Source organism: Jaculus jaculus, chromosome 19 (assembly GCF_020740685.1).
Source record: "Jaculus jaculus isolate mJacJac1 chromosome 19, mJacJac1.mat.Y.cur, whole genome shotgun sequence".
In the NCBI taxonomy this organism is placed as follows: Eukaryota; Metazoa; Chordata; class Mammalia; order Rodentia; family Dipodidae; genus Jaculus; species Jaculus jaculus.
In genome coordinates, this window is record NC_059120.1 from 34,284,770 (window position 1) to 34,306,915 (window position 22,146).

At 45.7% G+C, this 22,146-nt stretch overlaps 1 protein-coding gene across 2 annotated transcripts; it reads right to left on the reverse strand.

The window, feature by feature from the left end:
• Positions 1 to 1,087: 1,087 nt before the first annotated feature.
• Tent5c (terminal nucleotidyltransferase 5C) lies at positions 1,088 to 22,068 on the reverse strand. Of its 2 annotated transcripts, XM_045138831.1 has the most exons (3): positions 22,004 to 22,021; positions 14,965 to 15,074; positions 1,088 to 4,387 (listed from the first exon to the last, which is right to left on the reverse strand). In XM_045138831.1, the coding sequence occupies exons 2-3, from the start codon at positions 14,984 to 14,986 to the stop codon at positions 3,186 to 3,188; spliced, it is 1,224 nt and encodes a 407-aa protein (XP_044994766.1). In that variant the 5' UTR covers positions 14,987 to 15,074; positions 22,004 to 22,021; the 3' UTR covers positions 1,088 to 3,185. The 2 variants fall into 2 exon arrangements, with proteins under 2 accessions (XP_044994766.1, XP_004667571.1); XM_004667514.3 differs by lacking the exon at positions 14,965 to 15,074 and having other exon boundaries at positions 22,004 to 22,068.
• Positions 22,069 to 22,146: the final 78 nt, after the last annotated feature.

The following is a 22,146-nucleotide window of genomic DNA, read 5'->3' on the forward strand; positions in this document are numbered from 1 at the left end:
CCAAAGCTAAGGCAGTATTAAAATCCTACCCACCATGAAGAACGGAGCTAGGGTCAGAAGGCTGGAGGGTAAGAAGATTCAGAGTTTTAGCAATTTGATTAATAATGAATCACCACAAAACAGATTCACACACAGCTCATTGTGACACAAATTCCCAAGGTAGGCCAAACTAGGGGCCAGGTTCTGGGGACTAGTATGACCCAAACAGAAAACAAACTTATCAGGAACCAAGCATCTTCCCAATTGCCCTTCTGCTAGATTCCCAGATGTAGGCCCTGCCTCAGCCTTCACACATCATCAGGAGCTCCTGACTGAGAGGCACTAGTGACATACTGAGTGAGAAGCAGGGGAGAGGGAAGCTCAAGGCCAAGAGTCTAGCCTATGCTTTCTGCCAACCCAGGAGAAAGGTTCCGACTTCTGTCACCGGCCTGCTACTCTGCTCGGCCCTGAGAAGCAGGCTGGGAGAACAGCACAAGAAACCAGCTCAGAGTCTAAAGCAACGAGGAGCTGCCTTGTATTCAATTAGAACTTGTACTTGAACTTTGGTGCCCTCTGCCAGTTCCAGGATTCATGTTACTCAACACACACACACACACACACACACACAGTACACGTTTGGGGTATCTGGTGCTTATGTGGGTGGCACAAAAGGCAGGTTTCAGATAAAAATTAGACATCTGAAATTCAAAGTAACCTTGTCTATTCCAAGTGTGGCAGAAGGCTCCCAGAACAGGTGGAGACACTAGTCCAGGGGCTGTATTTTAAAGACCCATCTTGGTCAATGTAACTTTACCATGATGGTTCTAGAACACATCAATTCTCAAACTACAAAAATAGCTGAGCTGGCTAAAAAGATCATGTAAAGAAACTACAAAGAGGGCTGTCATGTGATGGTGGATTGAAACATCTGTGCCTACCTCCCATTCTCAAAGAAGACCATTACCAGCTGGGTGTGGTGGCGCACACCTTTAATCCCAGCACTTGGGAGGCAGAGGTAGGAGGATCACCGTGAGTTCAAGGCCACCGCGAGACTACATAGTGAATTCCAGGTCAGCCTGGGCTACAGTGAAACCCTACCTCGAAAAAAAAAACAATAAAGTAAAATAAAAGACCATTACCAGACTGCAAAACAAACAAACAAAAACACAACAACACATAAGCAAAGAAAACTCCAAAGACAAGCTAGACATTTTCCCATTGCTTCACTGGTCCGCAAGCCTCAAGTAGAAGCAATCCTGGTTTCTGTTAGCAAGTGCTCCTTTTGCCAAAGGCACCATCACATTTCCAAAGATCTGGTTACACAAATCTCATTTTTGTACAAATAAGCTATCATTTGAACACAATGGCAGCATTTTAAGGTCATGGATGACTAGATAGTTTTCAAAAGTGGGATCACTTTTCATTACTTTCCTTGTCACACTGAAGTGGCTCAGGTCCACTTAAGCCAGTGAATTCAAATGTAACTAAGGCTCACAGGGACACGGGAGCTGGGGGGCTGAGAAGCGTATACTAGTCATCTAACAACACAGGCGCCAGCAAGGAGTTTCAGTCAGGCCTTATGAGGACCAATACATCACATTCCAGAAGAAACTTGGGGTAAAAAAAAAAAAAAAAGTCCTTACAAACCACTATTTTCTACTAAGTATTTCTGTATTAAGATAACTTCATTGCTTAACGTGTGGGGAAGCAATCTTGCTGGGCTTTGGATTTTTATGGCCACAGGAGAAAATAAAAAATTAGCATCATGGATTTGATCAAATCACTCCAAAAACCAAGCTGGCTGGCAATACTGACTGTCTCTACCCTTGTTATACTAAAGTGAAGCTCTCTAAAAGATCACACAGAAGGTTTCAAAATATGAAATCTCTTATCCAGATCAATTAGGAAAAGCCAGAGTGCCTAGACCTCTCCCATGGTCTAAGCCTGTGTAAGGCCAGCAATTAACACTGTTTCCTTCTAAAGTGCAGAGCATAATAAACATAATCAAATCTAGCCAAGTAAGAAAGCTCATGCTTCACTCACTCAGTTCTTCCCCAAACTCACTAGTGATTTTAAAGTGCTTTGGGAACCAGTATATACTCAAAGCAGACATCATGCTAACCTTTTTCACACAGCTGGAGGTAAGAAATGAAATCCTAAAGCAATTCCACAGGTCACCGTGTTCTCCTGAACTCATGTGCTATGAAAAATACTTGAAGAAGGAAATTACTATTTTGAGGGAGAAAAATGGCCAAAGTATTCCAGAAAAAAAATAGCCTGTCATACTTGGAATGTTGATCAAACTGGGTTTCTAATTAAAGCATGGGAAGACCCTCATGTCAGGCCAATGACTCTACACATAGCACAACCTTTACTCTGAGGAAGAGCAACACAAAAGTCAGTCATGAGAGCGCCAATGATGAAAAAAGTGTCATTCAATTGGACTTCCTTAAAGAAAACAGAACATTCATGTTTCCTATTTACAATCCCTGCCCCCCACCACAATTCTACTTTAACATTATGTTCCACATTTTGTTTTCAAGTTACATATCAAGAAAAGGTCATTTTTTCTCAATATCTCATAATTCCTCAAGTTAGCACAGCATTTAAACCATAAACCACTTCCAACCAGATCTTAAGTCTCCAGCTATTGGCTTTGGTTTATTGATGAATGAAATTCTCAGCTCTGCTGACAGGGACTAGACTTACACAACTTAGTCACTTGATCACAAGAGTACCCTCGTGTGTATCAGTTTGGGGCTGACTAAAGTTGACACAATAAGATGAGCACAGCCGTCAAGTCACTGCTGAGAATCCCTAGTGAGAGCTAACAGCCTACTGGAGGCTCACTGAGAAAAGCAGCTTGAGACTTCTCACATGGTGCCCAAGTTCTCCCAATCCCAAAGACTTCACAGAGCTCAGGTGCTGATGTTTGGGATGTGACCTGTTAGTGTCTATCTTGCAAAGATGTAGAAAGGTCACACTTCCTATTGCATTTTCCAAAATGACACTGAAATATGGATCCTTTTGGGGTTGGCTCATGGTAGTCTATGGACCCATTGCCGTGGGCACACAAAGAAAAAAGAAAAACAATCAGAGCTGACATCCTCTTTAAAAGCCAAACACCTACATCTAGGAGGAGGCTCTCCTGCCTGAGAGCCCTGACCCAGTAGGTTCCTACCGTGGAAACCTTCAGGTTATTAAGGTTAGTTACAGGGCAGCCAGGTCGGGTAAGGTTGGCTGTAGGTGACTGGAGGATGGGCAATGTAGTAGTTGTTGAAGTTGCCATCACTGACATAAGGAGCTGGCTGGTAGTAACAGGTGACATTGGTGGCACTGGGGATGATGTTTTGTTCTGCCAGCACCCGCAAGGCCAGGAGGGAGATGAGGTTCAGGGTCTGTCTGCGTTCATGCCCCATGAGGCACACGGTGCTCTCATTCACCACCCTGCGAAGGATCATGAGGTAGTCATACTTGCTTCTCTCTTCTTCGGCAAAGTGGTTCTGAAGGTAGGTCTCCAATTTTCTTTGCTGTTCCAGGATGTCTGGGAAGTCGATGAAAAACCTGGAGCACATGTAACGCTCTAGAGTCTTGATCTCCTCCTGGTCTGCAGGCCTGAAGTCCCGCACAAGAAGATTACTGTACTTGAGAAGTCCTCCACCTCGGATTTCTTCAGGGTTCTTGGTGGCGATCAGTCTGTTCTGCAGATGGTCAAAGGCTTCTTCAAAGTCTCCATACACACTCTCCCCAATCACCGTGGGGTGGAGGTGCTCAGAGATGGGGTTACTAGAGCAGTCATAGAAAAAGAGCAACGAATCCAAGATGATCTGGAAGGAGTCCACGCTGAACTCAAACTGCCGCCGGATGGAGTCAACAAACTTCAGCTCCACGTTCCTCCCGTTCTTGTTAGAGAGGGAGATGAGGCTCCAGCGGTCTGTGTCCGTGCAGACCTTCACCAGCTTCTGCACATACGCCTCCTTCAGGGTGACGGGGCTGATTTTGAGCTTGTTCACACCCTCTGGCAGGAAGTTCAGGAGGGAACACAGAACCACATCTCTGACTAGCTGGAATTCTGCCTCAGTGGGAAGAGCCACATGAAAGATCAAGTCCAGGTCTTTGCACCCCAAGCCGTTGTCTTTGACCAAAACATGTCCAGCTGCAGAGCCATTCAGCCGGACATCTTGCACTTTGATGCCTGCCTCCTCTAGCCGGCTGCGGGCAGTCTGGACGATGTCCTTCAGGGTTATCTCCAAGGTTGGAAAGTTGCCTCGTCCATGAACAGGTACAACCTCAGTCAGGACCTCATGCAGCCGGCTAATCTGATCCCAACTGAGCACACTGAAGGATACACAGTCGCTGGCACTGCTGCCCTCCGCTGCCATCATGGGGGATGTTCTGGCCAGGGGGCCTAAAAGAGAAGGAAAAGATGGAGTTAGCACTCTCATAGACATGGTGAAGCTTTTAAGTGAAGGAGCTCAAAGGTACTGACTTATCTCTGAACAATTTCCTGTACAATGGCAGTCAGTAGCACATATTGCTTGGTGTGGCCATGAAAATAAAATGTCAAAGACAAAGAATGGTGCCCATGCAGAGTTAAGGATACTGTGAAGACCTCAGTCTACACTGATTTAGATAATGTCACAATTTGCTTGTGGTTCTTTAATATGTTTCTAGGCAAGTTCACTTTTTGCTGCAGCTGTTTTGCTCATTCTGTCTGGGGCAAAGGTGGGACTGGCTGTTCTATATGAAGTAAAACAGACAAACTTACAAAACCATGTAACCTGAAGACATTATTCAATAAATGACCTATACAGAGGAAAATAAGACTCTATATGTTTTGTTATTTCCCAAGTTTTTGGAGAAGGCCCCTCTCCTGCTTTAGCTCCTTAGCTATGTCTTTTGCAGGCTGATACCTATGCTATGGCACCCATGTAGAGAGCCCAGCACACACTCATCCCTTCTTTTGACTCCATGAACAGATTTGTCTATAACCTCACCAAGACGCAGCAGTACACCCCTCTTGTCAGAATGAGGCAGGTTCCCTTACAAAGCTTCCCATGACCATTCAAATATGAGAGTAGTTTGCCATGAAACACTACATCCACATGAGACAGAAAGAAGGAATTGTTTATAGGATAAAGTTCCAATCAACCTGAGGCTACATCAGCTTGTAGTGAGACTGTCCTTTAGCACAGATGCCTATATAGGGCATGACAAAAACCTGGTGGCTGGTGGACTTTCAATGGCACTGTGGAAAAGAATGCCTTAAAGTTTCTTAGGAGAACGAAGTTAGAACTGATCACTAGAAGAAAAACCATCACTTTTTGCACTGTACATGCTGGAACCACAATGTTTCCAAAGTCAATGTGTGTATGTGGTGGTGGTGTTGATTGTATCCAGGATTTTGAGCATGCAAGCAAATCCAGTGTTCTACCACTGAGCAGTACCCACAGCCCAGTAATTTTTAACTATGGTGAACATTTTAAAATGAAAATGTATTATTAGAAATCCTACTTTGTAAAACCTAAATGGATGAATTAAAAATGAGACTGCCCGTGAACCCATGTGGGCTGCACACTCTCTCAAAGAATGCAAAAGTCAGTGGCACCCTCTGATTTCACCAACAGTTCTCCCACCCCTACATTAGTGACTTGTCATACACACCAACCAACCCGATGCAGTTTCACTGTTTTCCAGCTGCTCTGTGTTAAATGCCCACAGTGTATTCTACTAGGGCTCCAACAGGGAATTCCTATGGCTGCGGCTCAGTGTCAGAGCACTTCTAAGCACACAAGGATGAGCACTTAGCACTCCCCATCACAAAAGTAGGTGACAACACAAGGATGTGTGTGGAGCAGAGGGAAAATGCAAATGTAACACAAAGGCAGAGCAGAAGATGCCCCTGGACTAGGAGAACAGAAAGGCCACAGAGGAGTCCATTGATGGGAGGGGACATGGACTAACCCAAAGGCACAGTGAGCTATTGGCAGGGACAGAGGGAAGGAAAGCAGTCCATGGCTGGAAATGATGAGTGTCCAGGCCACAGTAAGCCTCTGAGGCCAGTGTATGGTGGCTTCATAACAAGAAAGTTTAGGAACAGGATTTGCTCAGCTGCAAATGGCAAGCCTGCCCCTGGGAACAAAGCAGGATCTAGAAAAAGCCATATGGGGTTGAATACTCCTTTGCTTTCCACAGAAGAGCCCTAATCAAGGGGAAGTTACTTGCAAGCTCCTTAGACCACCTTGTAAGTTCCTAATCACTTAGATCATCCTCACGTGGCACACCTAAATTGCAGCTTGCACACATTTGTCTCTTATGGCTGGTGCTGATTTCAAGGAGGTAAAAGGCATCCTGTTTCTCTTCTTCCTTTGCATGCTGAACACTCTTTAGTTCTGAGGTCCCTTCTGTGATTAGTACACTGTAGGCCATTGGATTCAAATATTTTCAGCAAGATATGCTTTGAGCCTATTTTGAGACACAACTGGGTTACCCAGGATTTGGTGACATGTTCTACCAGGTGTGTTGGCTGATCGTTGTTCTGTAACATTTGTTATGCTGTTCAAGACTCCCACATATGACACAGGTATGAGAAATCGCAGCACCTGAGAGCCACATGTAGTCAGCAAAGGAAATGCAAGAACACCTTAAACACCCAGGAAGAACACTAGTAATGTTGCAGAGTGGAATAGAGGAAAAGCTTGTGCTGTTTTACAAAGTAAGTTGTCATGAAGAAATAGTTACACAGGACTAAAATAGGACTGCTACTCTTGAACACATCTATTCAACTTGAGAGGGGGACCATCTGTGACCACAAAGAATCTGAAAGCCATGATTCTTTGTTCTTCGGTTAAAAAGTGCATGTGTGTGCTTGGGCTGCAAGGCCACTGAGAAATCTTGCTGGAGCTGAGCTGAAAACCTCCTACATGTAGACTCAATGACAAAGCTGAAAAAAGCTACACTGCATGCAGCTCAATGGGAGAGAAAGAAATCATCAGTGGAGATAAACAACAGTGGACACTGCAAGCCTTAAATTTGTCCAACCAGGCCAAATGAGCCAATGGGTACAATAGTGTGACATGTCTGTTATGGTGGAAACCAACTGCTCTCTAATTAGACTGAAGGCCCACCCTTACAGGAGGGAATACATGCCTGATACTGAAAACCTATGACAGGGGAAGTCATGAGCCCTAGGGGTGTAACACCTGCTGGTGTCTAGCTAAATATATATATATTATGCTCACCAAACTGCCTGGTAAGCACTTCTCTTAATGTTCATACCTATATATTAATGCTAATCTCATTTTTGGTTAGAGAAGTTTCTCTTTTCAGATGGCAGTGACCACTGGGATGACCCAAAAGGCACTATAGTGCTGAGAAGAAGTGACAGAGGAGTGCTCAACACTGAGACATCTCTATCATACCTTCTAAGGCTCAGGTCCATTGTGGAAGAGGTGGCAGGAAAAATATGGGACAGCCAAAGGTAGACTCCTTACAATGCAATCTTCAAGACACAAAATAACCTGAATATCCATGACCTCACAGTGCCTGGCACTACCTATACAAGACCCTCATAATAGGAGGAAAAGATGATGACATCCAAATAAAAGACAGTCTGATTGAGAGAGAGAAGAGGTATGATGAAGAGCAGAGTTGCAAAAGGGAAATTGGGAGAGAGAAGGAATTATCATGGTTTGTTGTCTATAATTATGAAAAACTGTCAAAAAATTTTAAAGGGTATTATAAAGATGTTCATACAGCTTAAAATTGGTACTATAAAATTAAAACCTACTTTAGACTATTTACAAAATTCATATGGAAGGGTAGCAATTGCCAAAAAGAGTAAAAAGCTAGAATGATAGAAACAGTAAGTTATCACAAAAGACAAACAAATTACTGAGACAGAATTTTCTAAATATACAAACAAAATCAAATACCTAACAATGTTTAGTATGATGAAAGAAGCATTTTAAAATGGTAAAGGCAGGACTGAGAAGAAAGTTCAGTGGAGAGATGAGGACCTAAGGTCAGTCCCCAGAACCCATGTTTAAAAAATAAAGCCAGGTGGCTTATGTTTGTAAACCTAGCAATGGGGTGGCAGGGACAGGCCCTGGGGCTGGCTGGCTAGCCTGTATAAGACTACTTGGTGAACTCCAGACCAATGAGACCCGGTCTCTCAAAACAAACAAAAAAGGTGGATGGTACCTTTCTAAACCATATAAAAGCCAAGTCACATAAATTGAGAGATTTGACTGCTAGGAGACAAAACTAGAAGAACATGTGTAATATTAGATAAGGTATTCATCTAGTTAATAAATAAAAATCGTAAATATCAGAACCTAATAAAGATGGGGCAAAGAACACAAACACGTTGTATTCAACCTTATTCAAGGGAAGGCAAACTAAACCCTTCGTGCATCGTTTTCACCCACCACAATGGTCAATGTCTGGTGTGCGGGAAAGCAGAATCTTCTGGTATACTGCCCATAGGTCCTCTGAAGAACATGAGACTCTGAACTTTAAGGTGGACCTAAGCTTTGATGTGGCAATTCTATTTCCACTCAATCTATTCTGAGCCTGATCCTCTGGGTATGCCTGCAAGCATGGCCAGAGACACTCACGGGAGAGCTGCAAAAGCTCACCAACAAAGGACAGTTAGGTGGCTTCACACAGGGATACATCAGCTTACAGATGCAGAAGCTCAAAAGCATGGTGATAGTCCTATGATGTGGGAAAGCTCCCAATTCCCAAGTAGAAAAGTACATACAAAACTGTACATGCAACAGTTTATGCTTCTACAAGTCCATAACATCTCTGGAAGGAATCACAAACCACTCAATATGTACCAGACACTGTCTTTCATTTGGGAGATAGTGAAAAAGAAAACACATATCTTTGAATTTGGAAGTTATATGCATAGTAGTTGATGAAAATGGAAGATCTTATGATCCATGCCACATTCTCAAATCTGTTCTTGATGAGTCTTCTGTTCATCTACTACCTTACTTAATTTCTTCAGCTCCCTTCCCTGCCCTGTCCTCATCCCCATTCCCACACACTAAGTGAACCAAATGTCCTGGGAAGTGTACCAAACACTTAGAAGCTTTACCCAGCCTTTAACACTGGCCTCTCCAGGGAGGCAGGAGACAAATGGTCCTCAAGAATGCTTTCTAGTCATATTTTTACCTGTGTATTTAAAAGATACCATTTATCTATGGTTTTTAAAAACTCTTACCAGGTAAACTCATCACATCTAGGCTCAACATTTGGTATCAAAACCTGTTTTTACCAGTTTCCATGGCTGCCATTTTTCATTTCGAACATATTAGAGCTGCCTTTGTGATACCATTAGGTTAATGATTGGCTATGGTTATAGCACTTCAATAAATACAATACATACATACTTCTTTAAGAACCCAGGATGAGGTGTTTGTATCTTCCATTGCAACTTCCTGAGTGAGTGAGTGAGTGAGTGAGAGAGAGAGAGAGTGTGTGTGTGTATGTGTGTGTGTGTGTGTGTGTGTGTGTGTGTGTGTGTGTGTAGGATGGAGCCATTTTTGAGAAAAAAGCAGTCCATAAAACAAGCATAATATGGGACACAGACTAATACCAAGACCATGGTATATAGCTTTTAATTATCTCAACTTACCACAATAAGTACAGTGAAGTTGAACTTACCCAAATATGTTTATAAATTTAAACAAAGTAGGTAATTAAGTTCTTAGCTTATTAGAAGAGCTAAAATAAGTCATTCATACCTATTGTAAAGAAATTCCTTTTCTTTCACTCATCCAAATGATTTCAAATATCAGAAGTTTATCTCTAAATTACTGAGACAAACACTGGTACTACAAGAATAAATGCAAGTTACAGACCCTCAGTGCTTAGATACCACACCAGAGCTTAGTTCAACAGTTTTCATTTTAATTAACTGCTTTAAATCAACACTGATATAATCCCCACATAAAAGAATCACATGAAACACATTCCCAACTCATGAAAGGCCCTGGTTAAAGGCAAATTCTAGTTAGCAGAATTAACACAATAGTGGCTAGGAGACACATCAATGTGAAGTCCAGGAAACTCAAAGTAGTGTTGGAGAAGCAGATTCATTGTACTTTTCCATAGGAGAAGTTGGCAGAGATGGGAACTTATAATCGATTTGAAAATGCAGGCACTTCTTATAAGCCAGGACAGCCAACTGCCTACTTAATTCATACTACTTAATTTTTTGTATGTGTGTTGGTGTACATGCACACATATATGTATGTATGTATGTGGAGGTGAGAGGTTGATATTAAGTATCTTAATCATTCTCCATATTATTTTTTAAAACAGGTTCTCTCCCTGAGCCCAGAGCTCACGGATTAGGCTCCATAAACTAGCTAGCAAGCTTCAGGAACCCTCCTGCTTCCACCTCCCTGTGGGGATTATAGGTATACTGCCACCTGCAGAACTTTAAGTGAGGGCTGAGGTTTCAAACTCAGGTGTTCATGCTTGCACAGTAAGCATTTACCTTCAGAGCCATTTTCCTGGCCTCTACTTTACCTTACTGGCTTGATTCATGGTGAACAACCATCTTAAGTACCCCAATTCTCTGGCTGTTCGGAAAGGCAGGCTACACACATCAGAAAGAAAAATGATACCAGCAGATATGGAGAGGAAATGACAAACTAGGCCAGATCAGACCAAATTCCCAAAGGCCAAGGTAGTACTTATCTCAATGTTTCTCATTGCTCAGGAAAGAGCTGCACGAGGCAGCTATGCGGTAGTCTTAGTAGGGAAAAAGAAACAATTAGGGGGCTGGAGAGATGATTTAGTGGTTAAGTGCTTGCCTGTGAAGTCTAAGGACCCCGGTTTGAGGCTCCATTCCCCAGGACCCACGGAAGCCAGATGCACAAGGTAGCGCATGCATGTGGAGTTCATTTGCAGTGGCTGGAGACCTTGGTGGGCCCATTCTCTCCCTCTGCCTCCCTCCCTCCCTCCCCCCCCCCTCTGTTGATCTCAAATAAATAAATAAAAGTAAACAAAGTGGTGCATGTATCTAGGAGTCCATTTGCTGTGGCAAGTGAGTCTAGGGCTCCCAGCCTAAAAGAATAGAAAAAAAAAGGAAGAAAAACATCGCTTTTCCTGCAGCACAACTTCAAATTCTTGGGCAGGCAGTTCCCTCCAGAAGGAAGGCATGGTAAAGTGACTGTTAAAGGTGTCCGGGAAACAGGCTACAATTAAAGCTCTCAGTTGTTGGAGCCCAAGGCCACAGGCAACTGAGCAATGCCTTGATCCAACTGAAGATTTAAGAAAATACACACACACACACACACATCAATATTCCTTTGGTAATAAAATTGATCCAGATTCTTGTGCACCTAAGGAAAATATGTATGTTGAACAAAGACACTTGTGGTCCTAGCTCCTAGCCAAGAGCAATCCCATATACCTGGGGCATCTTCCCACACGTCACACAAACTATTCTCCCCCAAGTACAAGGGATGACACTTTAGGCAAAATGATTTTTTTCACTGCACACAAGACCTAATTCAAGCAGAAGTAAAAGTGAATGGCAATACATTTCATCACACCCCATGCTCCTCTCACTGGAATGAGCCAGGTGAAGGAGACTCTCCCTCTAGGCCTATTTCTTATTCATTTATAAGATGGAGGAAGGCAAAAGAAACAGTACTCAGAAAGAGCTACCTTGATCAATTCACATTTAATCTTCACAATCTTACTCTTTTTGAGTGAATTAAGCAATATCGTTCCGAAAAGAACAAGTGAGTTGAACTTAGGTCCTCAACTCTGGAGCCAATGTCCTAACTAGAACTGTTGACTACTTGTCAAGCCCAAGAGGCCCTGGTGGGTGGAAGGTGGGAGGAGGCCAGGAAACACATGTCACAAACCACACATACAATGGATAACCAGTTCTTACTGCAATCAAACTTTATAATGAGCAATGTGTGTGTGTGTATGTGTGTGTGCGCACACACGTGCGCGCGCATGTATCCCCACAGATGTGCATGCCTTGTGTACATTCATGTGGAGGTGAGAGGAAGATATCATCAAGTGTCTGCCTCTATCGCTCTTCTGCCTTATTTTCCTGAGACAGAGTCTCTCACTAAACCTTGAGTTTCCCATTTTTTGGTTAGATTGGCTGACCCCTGTGTGACAGTGCCCAGATTTTTATGTAGGTGCTAGGGATTGAACCAGGTCCTCATACATGTACACCAAGTGCTCTTACCTACTGCACCCTCCCCATAGCCCCAAAATGGGCATTTCTGAAACAAACACTTAATGGTCCTGACCAAAAAAGAAAGCAAGTGGCTTCCTGCTGGTCCTCACCTTCCCACTACCTCTGTCCCGCTATCCACACCAAGGACAGCAAAGCTTGGTGGGTCAGCCTTTACTGCCTGTTTTTGTGCAGGTTACACAGAAGCAAAGGGTGCTAAGGCAGCTTAGAGGGGCCATCAGAGGAGATCCTTTATGGGCCATGGTGTGTGGGAAATCCCACTTGTAGAAAGGACTGCCTACCACTTGTTTCAAAACAAACATCTTCTGGTTCTTCCCATGTTAATATGGGGTAACTGTGGCCATTCTACCCTCCTAAAGCAATTTGCTGAGCAGTAGCCACAGTTATGGCCAAGGAGTAACAGCTATGTCTGGCTGTTCAGCCAAGGAACCTTAGCAATGTTTCAGATAGATACTAGACAGTGCTACCAAGGCTCTATTTGGTTCCTACAAAGGCCTTGTCAGGGAGATATGATGTGTCCCGTGATTCTTACAGTGGAAGAAACTGGGAGACAAAGAGGGCATGAAAGTTGTTAAATGTCCAAGCACACACTACTTGTATAGGGCAGAAAGGGGTTTCCGAGCCTTCCCAGTCCTCTGTGGTGTGGTGGGGAAAGAAGAGCTAGTTGCTCAGATGGTCATAGGAAGGAACTGGTAAAAAACAGAAAGGGAAGTCTCAAGATGTTTTAATCAGATGGTGGGAGAGAAGTTTGGCTACTGGGCCAAGGTCACCTAAGTGAGGTAAGACCAGGTGGCCGATGTTAAAAGCAGAACTGAAGTATCTAACAGCTGTCAGAAAAGAAATTGTTCCCCCACAGTAGTTATGAATTTGTGGGTGTTTCCATCCTGACTGGAGCCACTGGAATTAAAAGTAATTAAGAGTAGACATGTTAATAGTTAATGATAATCGTTATTTTCAAAGGAATAATGGCTGCAAAAAGAAAGGTCTAACATCCCAACTTCTGAGGTAGCTCCGAGATTCTGGCTAGGTAGCAATGCTGGATGAGAAAACAACTTCTGAACAAACTGATAACCCAGAAATAGGAAGAGCCAATCAGCTTATCCAAGAAGTACTGAAAGAAAAAAGTAGTGTCAGACAGGAGATGTTTTGTTAAAATGGACACTACTCATAGAATAAAAGAGCGAGCCCTCTTTTATGAGTGCAGATGTGCTGGCCCACTGGGTCAAGCATGACAAGAGGACCCTCCCGTCAGACAAGAGGGTGACCTCATCCCAGCAAAGGAAATAGTAAGTCACTGGGAGCTGCAGAGAGAAGGGAGATAAATTTGAAGAGTTACTGGTACCCCATGGACTAGCCCAAGAAGGAAAGCCAGGACTTTACTGAAACAGAATCAGCCAGAGCAGACACACTGCAAGTGCCACTTTCCATACCTGCATATGTTTGACCCTTATGCTTCTTTCACCTGGGAAAAACAGACAGGGGCGGGGGAGGGGTGTAGGGGTGTGTGTGTGTGTGTGTGTGTGTGTGTGTGTGTGTGTGTGTGTGTTGCTGGGAATTGAACCCAGGGTCTTGTGTATGTTAGGCAAAGTACTCTGCCACTGAGCTACATTCCTAAGCCCTAGCCAAGCACTTTGAATGGAAATCTATAGCCAGCAGTTACTTAGCAGGAGAAAGAGAAAGGCCAGGGTTGATTTGGCCTTTGGAAGAGAAATCCTCCCTCAATCCTTCAATTCCTAGGGTCAGTAAAGACCAGAAATTATCTAGGACTTTAGGCAGCATGGAGGAAATTCTTTGAGCACCAGCTGCTAGTCTCTCAGCAGGGCCTGGGCCCAACACTTGGGGGTCATATTCTGGAGACTCATCCACAATCCCCAGACATGTAAAGAAATTACAGTCAACAGGAACATTTGTATGTGTTCATCACATGGAGTAAGAGTTCAGATGAGAAGGCCCACAGCAATAGGACAAAATAAACTAATGTCTTATTTAAATTATATATATATATATATATATATATATATAGAGAGAGAGAGAGAGGGGGGGGGGGAGGGGGAGGAGGAGAGGGAGAGGGAGGGAGGGAGAGGGAGAAGGAGAGGGAGGGGGAGGGAGAGGGGGAAGGAGAGGGAGAGGGAGAGAGAGAGAGAGGGAGGGAGAGGGAGGGAGGGAGAGGGAGGGAGAGAGAGGGAGGGAAGGAGAGGGAGAGAGAGAGAGAGAGAGAGGGAGGGAGAGGGAGGGAGGGAGAGGGAGGGAGGGAGAGGGAGAGGGAGGGAGAGGGAGAGAGAGAGAGGGAGAGGGAGAGAGAGAGAGGGAGAGGGAGGGAGAGGGAGAGAGAGAGAGGGAGGGAGAGGGAGAGAGGGAGGGAGAGGGAGAGAGGGAGGGAGAGGGAGAGAGAGGGAGAGGGAGGGAGAGGGAGGGAGGGAGAGGGGGAGGGAGAGGGAGAGAGAGGGAGAGAGAGGGAGAGAGAGGTAGGGAGGGAGAGAGGAGGGGAAGGGAGAGGGGGAGGGAGAGAGAGGGAGAGAGAGAGGGAGGGAGGGAGGGGACTTTGTTTTGAGGTAGGGTCTCACTGTAGCCCAGGCTAACCTGGAATACACTATGTAGTCTCAGGGTGGCCCTGAACTCACAGCAATCCTCCTATCTCTGCCTCCCAGATTGCTAGGGATTAAAGGCATGCGCCACCATGCCTGGTAAGTTTACTTTTTCCCAAGAAGTAACTGATGGTAAATCTCCACTGCATTTACAATTACCTGGACAATCTGCTCTGGGCATGGCTGTGGGGCCTTCTGGGCAGGTTAAAATGAGGACAGAAGAACCATCCTGAGCGTGGGCAGCACCGTCCTACGGGCTGGAGCCCGGCCTGGATACAAAGGAGAAAGCAGGCTGAGCAAGAGCATGTGTGGCTATCTGCTTCCCGACTGCAGAGCCAGCGTGGCCAGCATGCACTCCTGCCACCATGCCTCCCACACGGACGTACCCCCACACTGTGAGCCAAGGTTTACCCTTCTTTATGTTGGTTTTGTCAGGTATTCTGTTATAACATGAAAATAAACTAATACAGTCACACTTATAATTAGTCCACCCAAATACCCACAACTCTTTCTACCTCAGCCACAAAAGCTGAGCCCACAGAAAACATTTCTAAATCAGTGAGATGCCAAGCCTCACAGGTGGGTTTTTTCACACTTTCAGTTTGATCCATTTGGACAAAGACCTCAGTCAATTTTCTCAGGGTTATCAGCAACCTCCCACCCATTTCACACTGGTGTTTACCAGAGTCAGAAATTTGGTCAGATTCCCACGGCAGAATTCCAGACTGAAACAGAAGCAGGCCACAGAATGGGGGCTGCCTTGCTGTGCACGAGGCTTTCTCAGATTTTCACTTCCCACCGATGCCAGTACCTCATGTGAGTGGTTATCAATGACTGGACCCACACGAAGAGGACCCTAAATTGAAAGCCACTTCTTTCAAATTAGGGTGTGTCAGCAAGTGTGGGTGGAAAGATAACACTGGAAGGACTTGTGTTGGGGCTGCAAAAGCTCACAAGACAGATTCAAAACACTGGTACACATATCCCAATACTCAGAGACACCTGACAAGTATAAATGCTGAAAGGAATAGCTGAAGTCACAGTAAATGTCAATGTTCACAAGACACCTTCAGTTGGAAACCAAGCAGAAAATCTGAGTTTTCTCCCAAGGTGTCAATATGAAGCGTTGTCTAACTGACTAGATAATCCTGCTGCGACATTCTGTTTCTAAATCTGAGGCATTACCAATGTGAACTCCCATGAAGAAGTCCCCAAGCAAAGTGGGCATGTGTTTGTTTTAGAGATGGACTAGACTGGGAAAATCTAGAGGGTTTCTGGAGAGGTGACTGTTTATTGTAAGGGTGGCCATGCCACATTCCTCAGGGTTTAAGCTAACAGCCTGTGGATCTCATGAAAAGTTGCTTCCACACTACTTCACAACTCTAGCTTAGTGCGCTGAAGCCATCGCTGTCCAAAACAAAGATTTCAGACAGCTAGAAGGAGCTAGAAGTCCTGCCTAGTCACGAGCAGAATCCTTAGGCCTTATCAGCAAAGGGACCAGTGGCACTTAACTCTTGAATACAGCACTTATCAGAGTGAGACATGAATATACACCCATTCACAAATGTCGAAGTGTGAGCTGGTCTCTGTTTCAGCCCCTGCTAAGTACACATATGGTCAACCCAGGTTACAGACAGCAGGTGCCTGATTTCCAGGTACTAAGCAGAGCAGCCTGGGTAAAACTCTGTCCCTCAAACAACATTCAAATGATGCTAAGTAAACGTTTAATTGTTGGGCTGGGGAGATAACTCAGCAGTTAAAGACACTTGCTTACAAAGCCTGATGACCACGTTACCCACATGAAGCCAAATGCACAAAGTGGTACATATATCTAGAGTTCATTTGCTATGGCAAAAGGCCCTGTCACTCCCATTCTCCCCCCCTACCCCTTTCTCTCTCTGCTTACAGATAAATGCGTAAAATATTGAAAAATTTTATCACTGACAAATTAGTGAGTCTTAATTGTTGATAAAATGGAGTCCTGGTTCCCTAGCAGTCCCAGAAGATTTTATCTGTATTTTTTAAGGCTATTCTCTTAAATAGTCTCAACAAACACGATCATCAGATGGGGAATTAAGCATCCTGTGATTTGGTGACATTAGCCTCACAGAATGAATAATCATCACTAAGTTGGGCAGTGACTGAAGTTCCTCTCCTTTGTTTAAATATCTGAGAGTCTACTATGTTGAGAGCACTGTCCCAAGACTCTGTAATACTAATAAGGCAAGCGATAAAGGTCCCTGCCCTCAAACAGCCAGCAGCCTGGTTCACACTCCTCATCTGTGACTTTGGATGGCTAACTCTTGCTTCCCATACATGCAGAATCAGAATGTGAAACAAAACACTTCTGCAGAGGGCAAAGATACGCATTACCCAATACCACAGCCACAGCTTCCTGAGCTCTTGAACACTTGAAATGTAGCAGGTCCAGAGGTGTAAGTGTGAAATACCAGTGCATTCCAAGGACTCAGCATAAAGAAAGGAATGTAAAATACTTTTATTATTTTTCATTACATATTGAAATGTTAATAGCTGACACAGTGGATTAAACAAACCTATTACTCAAATGATTTTGACCTGTTTTTGGCTTATATTCCTATGGGACAGCATGGAAGGGTTGGCCAGGACCAGGCCACAGGTGTGCAGGTGTCCCCTCAATGAAAGGTTATGAAGAAGCAGAGAGGAAGCAAGTATAATGTCTACAGAGGCGCAGGCATGAGCAAGAGCAGCAGCCATGCTGGCTCCTGGCTGCACAACCCTGGACGACCACCTCCATGCAGCAGGTACCCACCTGGTATTTGCTTCACCTCCACTGTGGATCCCATTCTTTCTGCTACATCCCACACAATTATCCCACTTGAAAGGCCGAGCTAGAGCCCCCGGAAGATGTGGAGTCCCAATGCCCACCTCTATGATAAGTAGAGGTAGGGAAAACTATAATGTGTCTGGAGTGAGGGGCAGGAAGCCAGGCCAGGTATATAAATGCCTATAAAGTACCAAGTGAGTAATGAGAAACTAATGGCAACTCAGGGAATCAAGGTAGGAATCATTCAAGATTCAGGGACAATTTCCTTCACCCAACACTTTGATAGGGGTAGCCATGAAGACAGGGAACTTTTGTGCTTATTGATTTAAGATCAAAATTTTCAAAACAGAAAACCAGGGGTGGGAGTTTGCTCAGTGGGTTAAGTACTTGCCACACAAGTGTAGGGAACTGAGCCTGGATTCCCAGCACCCATGAAAAGGCTGGGCACACCAGCAAATGTCTAATTCTAGCACCGGGGAGGCAAAGACAAGAGGATCTGTGGGACTTGCTGGCTAGTCAGTCTAGCTGAATCAGCCTGCTCCCGGTTCAGTGAGAGAACATGTGTCACAAAGAAGGTGGAGAGTGGCTGAGGAAGACAGCCGATATTGACCTCCAACCTCCATCTTTGCAGATGCACCTAGACCCACATATGTGCCCACACATGTGAGTGTATACACTCAGGCACAACACACACATGAAAATGTGCAACTATAAAACACTGAAGCAGAGAGGTCTGGGATAAAGAGACCCTCAGATGGGAGAGGGTCAGTAAGAGTCCATGGGAAGGACTCAAAGCAGAATTAAAATAAAGTTCAACAAAAGAAGGGGTTGCAATCATTTCAATACCAAAGTAAGACAGTTGGGGAAAACTTGCAAAAGGGGACTTTTAAGAACCATGCCAAAAAAAAGGCAGGACTTGTGGAGAGGCAGGGAGCCCCCAGGGAGGGGCAGTTCCTGGGAGTTCTTGCTCTGGCGCTGGAGGTGCATGGAACTGAGAACTGGCCCCAGGCAGAGAAGCATGTTGTCACTCACCAAGCTTCTGTCTACAGGCCCCTAAACCAGGTCAGTGATGACAGTGGGAAACAAAAAATAAAAAGAAAGAATCAGCAGAACCAGCAGCTGAGTGAACACGGAGAGAAAGGCTGAGCGAGCGAGCGAGCAGGCGAGCAAGCTGGCGTGGGCAGGATGGGAGGTGGGAAGTGCTCGAGGGAGCAGGACTGGCGCTCAGCTTGCCTCAGGAGTTTCAGCTGCCAGCCAAGTTGCCATCACTGCTCCTCAGCTCCAAACCATTTCCCCTGAGGCATCACTGAAACCGTTCTGCACTTTAGACAGGGAGCTTTTGATCCAGAACACGCCAGCGAGTAGAGTGCCCACTTCAAGTACACCTCCTTCTTTGCAAGGAATGGCAGGCAACCATCAGTGGTAGGTGCATTTGTGTTAACAAAGTCACACTGAGCAGTCCTGGGGACTCTGAAGTGACTACAGATCCCGCTTTGCTGGAGTTCACATGCCAGGGCTGAGGCAAACAAGAGAAAGCTGGGGTTCTCTGAGGTTATCGCGAAGGCAGCCCAGCTCCTCTCACATCCAGGACGCTTCCACAGGCCCTTCCCCACCACTCCCTTGGCCTCCTCAGCACCTGGCAAGCAGCACAGCCTAGGAAGCACTTAATCACTGTTATCCAAGAAATAAACACGACACACTCGAGTGACCAACACTCTAAAATGCTCTGAAGCTGAAAAACATCCTACTTGGAGGGTTGTTTCACATCAACAATTATTTCTTCATATTGTTTTTCACTGTTTTCCAAAAAGTTCTGCAAACACTTCAAGAACAAGCTACAGAGGCCAGCTGTACAAAATATTAACTTGAAACAATTCATAAGGTTCCCTTACCTAGTTATGTAAAGAAACTTCCTCTAAATCATCCAAATTCAAGTATGAGCTTCCTTATGTGTGCAGTCAAAAGGTAAAAAGTTAAAAAAAAAAATGGAGGAACCTTAGACACCAGAAAAATCATAACAAATAAACTGGCTCTACTGATGTACCCAAACAGCTTTAAACAAACACTTTTTAAAATATAATTTATGTAATGCAAGTTATATCAACTTAATGAGCTCCAGCCAAAACAAGATAGTGGAAAGAATTTTCCCTATTTCTCTGTTTACCTCAGTGATGAGAAAAAGCAACAAACCTTATCTAACCAAAACCTTAACCCAAGAAACATCTCATCCCTATTAAGCTCTAAGCTCTAAATACACACACCACACACATACATACACACACGGGAGGGGTACACACCCAGGGACAGGTAAGAGATCAAAAGCTCTGACACAAATTTAACTTAACGAACACAATCCAAGCCCAGAGATCTAACCCTCCACTCAACCTTCCTTCTTCAGAGGTTGACTCCAGGAACACAACACATCAAAGAGAAGATGAAGACAAGATACAACTTACTGCTGCAGTAAAAAATAAACAAAACAATGTAGTTTCCCAACTGTGCAGCAACGGTGTAGAGCTAATAGTGGTACTGGGAGAACAAAACATCACAGTCCACTTGACCGTTCTCTTTATGGCTAGCTGTCTTTGGACTTTCACAAACAGGAGGAATCCTCAGTCCTTTGACAGGCACTGAACATGCACACAGTTGGCTTTGAACGCTGGGGGTCCCCTCCGGGTGGGGCTTGGGAGGTTAAACTTCGGGGTGAGAGCCTGGTAACACCTGCAGTGGAGACATGAGTAGCAAGTGCAGAGCCTGGCACTGCGCTCTCTCACACTTCTGTCCGACAGACCAAAAGCCAAGCCTTTTCCTTCACTTCCACAAATGCAGTCTCTAGATACAAGGTAGGTATTGTGGGAGAAACAGCCTAGAGTGTGGCTGTTTGTTCTATGCACACACTTAAGTTACTCATGAAATTAGGAACCTTTCTTTTGGTAACAATTTAGAGATCTGAGCAAAAAACTAGATAACTTTGATATTAGAGACATTCCTGCAGATAACTGAAATTATATACTGCATATCAAAAACTTCCTTCTAAAAACTCCTTATTGAAAAATATGTGTGCTTAAGGGTTTATCTTCAGACAAGGCTTCAGCTATCTGATTAGAGATACAAAACTTTCCATCTTCAACAAAAATGTCAAAGGACAAAACTACTTACTCCTGGTCCAGTTCAGGGTTCCTCTGCTACAGCGAGAAAAGCCTGTTGTTTTCTTTAGCCCACACCCACACCCTCCAACGGTTCAACTGCAGGGTCTAATGCGGCACCTCTCACACCTCCAATCACACCTCTGGGGACTAAAGGCACAGTACAATTCTTGGGAAGCTCTCCTACCACCCGCCTGCCTGCCTGGCTTTCTAGCTCACTGCTTCACCAAGTAACTTATCTGAAAGCTGGTGCAGTGAACAATGCACATCCCTCCTTCCCAAGGCAGCAGGGAGAGCTGGGGGACAAATTCTGGAGGATTTAATAAGCTTAACTTTATTTCTGCAGTACCAATTCGTCACAATTACATGCATAGCTATTCTATTCTGTATAAATTTTGGTGTATAAGTGCACTTCGTTGTAAAGCATGTCATACCTTTAAAACGACTTAAAAAGAAAACAGGTCCTCACTTAGGGGACTGAAGACCAAGGTGGTGGTCAGGGCCCGCAGAAGGGAACCTCAGCGCTAACGGGACGACTGGAAAGGGGCCAAGACCGGCCAGCTCTGACAGCGGGCTCTGCGTCCCAGGCACTGGCCCCTCTGGCCTTCCCGGACTGGGTGGCCCGCGTCTGGGCCGGCGCTCCGGGGTCCTCTCCTGCTCGGCTCCGCGCGAGGGGTCGCCGGGACGCGACCCTCCCGAAACGGCCGCGCCTCCAAGCCACGAGTAGTGGGACCGCTGCCCGAGTCCACCGACCCGGGTGGCTTTGCGCCCACGCCGTAAGCAACTTTCATTCCCCAAAGCGGAGGAAGCCGGTTTCACCGGCACCGTACTCTCCCGAACTTTCCTAGACTCGCGGCGGGGCGCCCAAGCCACCGGCTCAGATCGCTGAACTGCGCGCGGAGTCCCCGAGGACCTCCGCCGCGGTCCTGAGACCCCGGACCCGGAGGCGCCCCTCCTCCCTCGCCGCCGCCGGCCAGCTCGGGCCCGCGTCCTCCGGGGAGCCGGACCGCGGGATTCGGATCCGCGCTCCGAAGGGGCGGGAGGCCCACCGCGACCCCCGCCGGGGCCGGCCCCGCAGGAACTCGCCGAAGTTCGCCAGACCCCGGCCGCGGTCTCGGAAAAGTTGTAGCTCCCGGGAGCGTGTGCGCCGCCGCCGCCGGACGCAGCGAGCGGGAGGCTGCGGTGCGGGAGCCGGCGGGGAGCGCGCGCGGCTCGCGGCCGCAGCATCCTCGCACCTGTGGCTCACCTGGGCGCTGGAGAGGAGGCGACGCCGCCGTCCCGGAGGGCAGCCGCCAGCAGGAGCGGCGCTCACAGCCCCCACGCAGCCGCCCCGAGTGAGCTGGCTGCCGCCGCCCCCTCAGGTCTTATCCGGCCTGACCACTCCCCCGC